Here is an 8,484-nt window from a genome sequence, read left to right as displayed (position 1 = left end):
CCACTTCTGCACGGCACCTCAACGAGCAGCCTCCTCCCCGCCTGCCTCAAGCCGCAGCGAACCGAGGGCTAAGTGGCTCCTGTGTCAGCTGCACCCAGGCAGCGAAGCCCCGGCGGGTACGGACCTCAGGCTGGGTACGGACAGGGCACTGTCGCTCCCCGCCGAGCGCTCCCTCCCCACACAAATGCCCCAGCGACGGCGGCCGCGGCGGTTCCGCAAGCGAACGGTGCCATGTGCCACGGAGGGGGCAGTGTAACCTCCCCCCGCACCACCCCCTGCGATCGCTACTTGGTACAGCCCACTCACCTAGTCTCCGCCTGCCTCCTCGCGCATGCGCACCCGCAAGAGCCCGTTTTCACGCTGCCGCGCGTGGTTGTGCGCCTGCGCGGCGGGCCGCGCGTCAGCGGCGCGCGCCGGAAGTGTCGCTGCCGCCGTCGTCTCGCGGGAGGTGTTTGGCGGTTGGTGACGGGGCTGTGAGGCAAAGCGCGGGAGCCGCCGCCATGACCTCCGCCTTGGAGAACTACATCAACCGTATCCTTCCCGGGGCAGCCCTCAGGGCCGTGGGAACGGACCTGGTCTCTCCTTCACGCGCGTGAGGATGCGGGGGGCCGGGGGCAGGGGACCCAGCGACTCGGTGCGCTGAGGGCCGGGCTGGTGGCCGCAGCGCGGCGCGGGGTTGGATGCCAGAGCTGCTGCGGGCATCGGCCACCTGCGGGCCCGGCAGGGTGTGCGCTGCGAAGGGGACCCCAGCCCCTGCCAGGCTGCTGAACGGCCTGTGCGAAGCTTTTTGGCCGGGGCCTCTGGCTGCCCGTGTCCCGCTCCCGCGGGCGGTGTCACTACTTGGGGCCTTCCCGCTTGGCTGTGTGGGTTTCTCCTAAGACTGGCTTGGCGGTAGAATGGAGGTTACAGGAGGCCCAGGGAATCGGGTCCCCTGTAGCGTCAAGTGCTGCACACCCGATCCTTGCTTGATCTGCGACGAGGGACGAGATTTACAATGAGCCTGGCCCCTCTAAGGGCTCTTAACGTGTTTAGTTATCAGCTTTATATCATTTGCTCAGGAGCTGTGAGTTAGTGTTCTTGGAGCCCTTTTCTTGCCAGCTTTTTGTACTCCTGATAACCCATGGCCATTTTCAATTTTATTCACAAGCACTAAGGTAGTAACCCAGAATCACTCAGGATGGTGGATATGTGATCATCCAATTGGCGTAGTCACGCTATCTGTGTGAGGGGACTGTAGAATGCCAGACTTGAGATGCCCACTGTTAAGCTGTTCTTAAAGGCTTAGGTTAAAGTGTTTATAAAACTGTTGATGTTCTTTCAGTAGTAGTAGTGTGATGAGTAATGGGAAGAGAAGTGAATCTTTAATCTGCTTTCAATGGTGTTCATGCTTGTCTGTGGTTCTCCATGGCTGGGTAAAGTGAAACTTTAAAACAGATTGTCATAAATAATACTATGTTGTCAAATGTCACTATCAACCATGCTGCTTAAAAAAAAGAAGCGTTGATAGGCTTTTTTGGCTCTTAATGTCTCTTAAAACTTATGTAAAAAAACTTATGTAAATTATGAATGTTTCAGAAAACATTAACAACTCTATTTCAGATGTCTAAACATTTCCTTAATGAACTATCAGGTACTGTTGCAGTAATTACTTCTGATGGAAGAATGATTGTGGTGAGACATCTATTTTTTAACATTTTATTTACCTTCTTAAAGGCTTTCTACCATGGCAATAAAAAAAAAAAACAACATGCCAGGATAGTATCAATTACATGTTCACACCTTTACAGAGTTTTTTTTAAAGCTTTATGGCCATTATTTTATATTGTACACTTTAAACTCTTACTTGTTCTTGCCAGTCAACTTTGTCCATTCATAAACTTGTGTACTTTGACCTTTTATCAAATGACCTTTACTGTAGAAACGCACAAGAAAATGCATTTCTTTTTCTGTTCAGTAATTTGGTTTATATCTAAAATGTCCTCTTTGTTCAGTAAACTCTTCAGCTTTCATTATAAAACCATTACTTCCATATAGTTACAGGAAAACTGATAATTGCTGAAGAATTGCCATGGCATTCTGTTTAAGTGTGAAAAACTGAGGATTGGAAAACTTATATATTAGACTGTATAATGCTATGTTTTTATTGCTTCTGCATTTTTTTTCTTGTATTCCTACCCCCATGCCCATGTATTTTTTCTTGTTTTGAGTTTAACTTACTGGTATGACCATAGCATGAGGCATATATCTTTCTGTCTGTACTTACCTTTGTGTGGCCTCTGGGCAGAGAAAACAGTACTTTTAGCAGAGATATGCTAGCTTCACCTAATCTTCTCTCTGGTTGGAGTCAGTCTATTAAACTTTGTGTTGTGATACAAGATACACCAGTTTCATTCTCATCTTTTTGATAGAAAGTATGTGGCTCGCTACATGGTTAGATGATATAAATGGATATTATCATTGTTGGAACTATGGAGTTTTACGTGAGTTTAAATTTCTTGATCAGTTACTGATGGTAAATTACACAGATCAATTATGCTATCATTTTTCCAAACGCATATTAAAGTGGCACAGAAATTCTTTGTGTGTGTCCTTCAAAGAGAGACCACTTAAAGTTGCATGTTAAGAATTATTTTACTACTGTTGACCACAAAAACCTATTTTTTCTGTTATTTGATTTAATGAATTACTTGATTTCCAGAAACTTCTGTACAAGGAAGACTAGAATAGTGTTGAAATAGTAAAATTAGCTGTCCAGAGCACCGTCATTGGTAAAAGGGAAACTTCATTAAATGCTAAACTTTACTCTAGCTTTTCACAAGAACACTCAATAGTAAATATTGATATTTTTAAAATTGCTTACTGCTTTAAACTTTAATTCTCCAGCTGTTAGTGTTTAAGCCTAACAGTAAAACCTAAATAGAGCATCTGTCCTCTAGTACCTTAGTACTACCACCTTGTTTGAGGTATCCTTGAGAGCAAAGGTGATAAATTTAAAAGGTAATTGGAGTGCTTTCTTTTTGTGTGTTTTTTTTCAGGGAACCCTCAAAGGTTTTGATCAAACCATTAACTTGATTTTGGATGAAAGCCATGAACGAGTCTTCAGTTCTTCACAAGGAGTTGAGCAAGTGGTGCTAGGATTATACATTGTAAGAGGTGATAATGTGTAAGTATGGCATCTTCTTGTTTTAACCAGTTAATAAAAATGATGTGTATGCATATATATATATATATGTATGTATGTAAAATGTATCTATATACACCTTGATAGCCCCAGATGTCTTATATTTTTGTATCTGTGGGTAGCACTTACAGTAATGTCAAAGCTGAGGCACATTAAATAGCAAATAGCTGTGCTTCTGTTAAAGAAGTGATTGCATTCTAATGACAAGATGATGTTAATCTAGATTTACTGCACCCTGAATTAACCAGTTAATATACTGATGGCAGTCTAGGGAAGGTCAGTACAAAGTTCAGCATTTTCCTTTCTTGACTTTATTACAGTCTGTGAAAGGCAGGATCTGTTGATGGAGGAAAAAATATAGAAGGATTAACAAAAGGTGAGATAGAACTTGTGTGCGAAATATCACCAATCTGCTATACAAATTTGACTTTGAATAGGATTTTTTTAGATATAGTATTCACAGGGACCACTCTATAAATCTCAGAAATGCACAAAGGTTCTGGCTCAACAGTGTAACAACTGTTGAAGCCAGTGTAGTGACAGGTCAAAGGTATGAGTTGATATTTGATGTAAAATGCCATGGCAAAATGAAAGTAAAAGCTCATTAAATGCAGAGGAAAGTAGTTTGTGTGCCAAACAGATGGGAAGACAAGTGGAAATAAGACGTGGTAAGTGGGTCTGCTAGTAAGGTAACTTTTGCAGCACCATTCTGAAACTGATTGCAAAAAATGAGATTATTTTTTATCACAACCAGAAAAAGAGCATGTCGCAGTGACCAACGTGTGAGCCTGCACAGGAAAAATAATCTTCTAATTCTAATGGATGTTTCTGTACAAAGAAATGTCAAGACTTGGATTTGTGTCTAGGTGTGTTTATCTAACATTGGGAAAGTGAATCATTTTGGAAGGCTTTCATCACTTTTGACTTAAGCTTTTAAGCAAAAATAAGTAAGTTGACAAATGTTGATTGAGAAGCTATTGAAAAATAAAGGAAAAGAAGCAGTCATGGGACAGAGTGCTTCTAGGCATTCTGCTGTGCATCAAAGATGGATACTAGAAGCTTGCAGTGAATATACAGCATCAATCAGAAAAATTCAGTATAATTCAACAGTAAGTAAAGGTTGTTAGAAGGAAAGACCATTTCTGTTTTAGAAGTGTGTGTTGAATTAGGAAAACCAAAAAATAGATTATTACTTATAATAATGTATAAAACTAATAAAAATTTTGAAGAAAAGCTGGTTAAAAACCCCAGACCTCTTAAATACCTGTGTGTTGTTCTGCTGCATGAAAAGCAGAAAGCTTGTGAAAAAGACATTGGGAGTGGAGATATTGATTGTTTATTTTACATCTAGGAGAATGAGACCTTTGATGAAAAAGCTGTATTTCTCAATGTGAGCTAAAGAGAAACTTGTGCTTTGATATCATAGATATTTTTTAACCTAAGATAATTTTTAATGTTGATGTGTCACTTTGGAAAAAGCTATTAAATGGAATAGTAACAAGCATCCAGGATCAAGTTCTTTTCACAAAAGAATTCTAAAGGGACTCAAATTTGAAATGAGGTTTCATGCCAGTCAGTACTTGGATATTCAGTTGGCATAAGCAGTTTACATTTATGTTGTCTAAGCTCCCAACATAGTGAAGTGCTGGAACTAAAAAAGCTACTCAGCTCACCAGATTTTGTTTCAAGGCAAGTAAATTCCTTTTTAGTTCCCACTGACTGTCATGGGAACCTAAACACCTGTATTGGGATGTCTTACTCTTCAGCTCAGTCTCACCCTGGTCTCTGGCTATTCTTTTGTAAATACGGATTCATTGGGAAGTAAGAATATTAGGGATTATTAGGAAGAAAACAAAAACAGCAGACATTGTCATGTCATTGCATAAACACAATACTCTTTATAGAGTATTGTGTTCAGTTCTGGGCCACTCAGTTCAGGAAAGACATTGAAGTGCTGGAGTGGGTCCAGAGAAGAGCAGCAAGACTGGTGAAGGGACTTGAACATAAGACCTATGGGGAGAGGCTGAGGTAGCTGGGGTTGTTTAGTCTGGAGAAGAGGAGGCTTAGAGGTGACCTCATCACTCTCTGTAACTATCTGAAGGGAAGTTATAGCCAGGTGGGGATTGGTCTCTTCTCCCAGGCAGTGAGCAATAGGACAAGGGGGCATGGGCTTAAACTCTGCCAGGGGAAATTTAGGCTAGATATTAGAAAGAAATTATTTACAGAGAGAGTGATCAGGCATTGGAACGGCCTGCCCAGGGAGGTGGTGGACTCATGTCCCTGGAGGTTTTTAAACTGAGATTGAACATGGCGCTTAGTGCCGTGATCTAGCAAATAGATTGAAGTTGGACCAAGGGTTGGACTTGATGATCTGTGAGGTCTTTTCCAACCCAGTCGATTCTGTGACCGAAACCAGGAGTTTATTCAGAAAGCTATTGGATGGATTAATGTACCATAGTTTCTAGTGGCTGTTACTTCATTTTGTGGATATAACCATTAGCTCATCAGTCTCTGAAGTGGTGAATAGAAGAGCATGCCAGAAGGATTAGTGTTAGGGAATAGATGGCCTTTTGTTCTTGTGTTTCCTCTGAGTTAGTTCCCATCCTGAGGTAGCATGGCTTCTATTACCTTAACCTTCTTTTCTCTTTAAAGCAGTTTTACTGAGTCCACTAGTGTTTTAGTCCGGGTAGGTCTTAACATAGAGTGAAATACTATATATTATCCCTTGGATAAATTAGTTATCCCTTGGATAAATTAGTAACATTTTACTAGGCTGTGTTGAAGGAAGTTGTCTTGCTTATCTGATGCTGTATGTACTTATAAATTGCTACAGTCAGACGTTACTCCTGAAAAGCTGTTCTCTCTCTAAAAGTTTTCCAGTTCTCGTTTTAGAGGCCAAACTACTGCCTAAACCAGACCAGTAGTATTTAGTTCTTACAACATATAGCTATAGTATCTTCACTAGCAAGTTAATTTTATGGCTTTCCAAATTTGCACCAGGAGATTTCAACAAATTATAACCTGTTTTTTATTGCAGTGCTGTCATTGGTGAAATTGATGAAGAGACAGATTCAGCTCTCGACTTGGGAAATATTCGAGCAGAACCTTTAAACTCAGTTGTGCATTGAAAAGATGAAAATGCACAGGGACTTTGTAAATCTTTGGTTGTACAGACCTATTTAACAAGGTGGATGATTTTTACAAATTATGTTGAATTTGTTTAGTTACCAGGGTTTTTTTATTAATATGTTGTAGTTTTGCATGTAAATTAAAATTTCTATGTTTTACTAAAGACGCTTTTGGTGAATTTCTTTTGGGGTTTCACACTGCATAATTTCACTATAAAAATACATACTGGGAAATGGAGGCAGTATCAGCGATAGTCCTGATATTGTGTATATATACCTTGTTCTTACAGTGAGATCTCATTCCTAAAGGTAAACCAAGGCTTTTTGTGTTAAATTATTTGGAGGTAGACTGTGCAACAGTCAATTTAAGCTTGGCTAAATGTAGTTCTGGCTGTAAGCAGAAAACTAGTTTCTGTGTTTTGTTTTTGGTTTTGGGTGGTTTTGTTTGTTTGTTTGTTTGTTTGTTGTTTTTGTTTTGTTTTTTTTCCTTTCTATGTAGTGTAGAAAGCAAGAATGTTAAAAGCTTTCACAGTCAAATTAATGGCTTATGCATGTAATAGGGTTTTCTGTTGTTTATCAAGCATTGTTCTCTAGTCAACAAGACCATACTGGAGATGCAGGAGTTCTTAGTGCCTTAATGCTTGCAAATTAAATTTGGGAAAGACTTTGGAGCAGGAACACAGAACCTAAGCCAAATATACACATTTTTTTTTAAGCTCATTAAATTCCAGACCAGCTCATTCTATATCTTCTCCTCTCAGCAGCTGTCATGCTGCTTATAATTTGGGTAAGATCTGTAGAAAGAAAGCCGTGTGTTTGCTAATATGTAGCCATTGTCTTGCTAGAATGTAGTTCAGAAGACACAGGAGTACTTTAGATAGCAAAATTACTTATTTTGAATGAGATTTCCCCTAGTATTGAATACAAGGTTCACATGTAACCATAATAGAACTATACATCAGCAACAGAAGATATTTTCGTGTGCATTTTTTTATATTGATTTTAATATTAAGTGAGATTTGGTACTTTTCATTGCAAGTTCACTGTTTGGAAACCAAATGCATCAAACTGAAGGTATTTGTTCTCCATTAAATCTGTCTCAATTCTTGTAGCTTCCAGCTTGTTTTCCAAGATTGTTCTTGGTGGAGCCTATGAAGCCCAGCAAACCTTTTGCACCTTTATCATCTTGTGATCTAGTAGAATAATGTCTTGAAGTTTTTCTGTCTCTATTTCTGCAGAGAATTGTGGAGCAGACATCAAATAAGGCAAATCAGAGTTTCTCTATAATTACTGAAAGTCAGTAATGTCTTGTGATAAGTCATTATGTCGAAAGAATTGGTCAGTTTCATTAAGCAGTCAACAAAATCATGTATAATGAAAAGCCCTTTTGCTACTGAAACACTGATATTGACACAAGAGGAAAGGAAGTATAGAAAGTTAATTGTATGGATAAAGAACAAATAAAGCAGATTACATGAATTACCTGTGTTAGGGCTCAGCAGAAAAAAACAGAGGCAAAAAGAATAGAATCAGGATGAGCTCATCTTAAATGCACTACTTAGCCTTGAGTGTATTAGGAAAGTTATAGTTGAAATACATACGCTCATAGAAGGACTGGAATGACTAAACAAATCTGTTACTTTATAGTTGAGGTATTATGTTTGAAGCTGAATTACGGAATGTTAATGCATATGGAGACCATCTGCCTCGAACATGTGGTCTGGAACACAATTGCTTGATCCTGTGTTTGGTTGAAGACTTAAAATACGATGAGCTGCTGATGTTAGTTGAAACTGCTTTCTCTGTCCTTGAAGTGATGATTTCAGATGCAAAGCTGTGGAACCAAGGTGGTAAAGCTGATCAGTAAAATCCAGAGACTGACCAGGTGAGATATCAGAGTAGTTCAGGAATTGCTGAAGCAGGAAAAACATGATCAGGAACATAACAGTTTCATACAGGTACTTAAAACATAGATTACAAGCCCTGTGTTCGGGCAAGTGACCTCAGCTCTTGCATGCACTCTTTCTGGACCCATGAAATTGTGTGTGCAGGGTTGCAGGAGTTACAGCTTAAAAAAATTAAGACATCTCCACTCACAGGCTGAACTAAACCTGGGGCATTCTCCAAGAGATTGAAAAGCTAAGTTTAACTTCCCTTTCAAAAAAGGATCCTAAC

General features: G+C 39.9%; 1 protein-coding gene across 1 annotated transcript; it reads left to right on the top strand.

Moving 5' to 3' along the window:
- The first annotated feature begins 409 nt into the window (after window positions 1–409).
- Window positions 410–7,244, top strand: LSM8 (LSM8 homolog, U6 small nuclear RNA associated). The gene is made up of 4 exons (XM_080363666.1): window positions 410–531; window positions 1,631–1,671; window positions 3,036–3,163; window positions 6,219–7,244. The coding sequence occupies exons 1-4, from the start codon at window positions 501–503 to the stop codon at window positions 6,307–6,309; spliced, it is 291 nt and encodes a 96-aa protein (XP_080219792.1). The 5' UTR covers window positions 410–500; the 3' UTR covers window positions 6,310–7,244.
- Window positions 7,245–8,484: the final 1,240 nt, after the last annotated feature.

Source organism: Nesoenas mayeri, assembly GCF_963082525.1.
Source record: "Nesoenas mayeri genome assembly, chromosome: 1".
Taxonomy (NCBI): Eukaryota; Metazoa; Chordata; class Aves; order Columbiformes; family Columbidae; genus Nesoenas; species Nesoenas mayeri.
The sequence above is the reverse complement of the archived record's forward strand: the minus strand, read 5'-3'. Positions and strand labels throughout refer to the sequence as shown.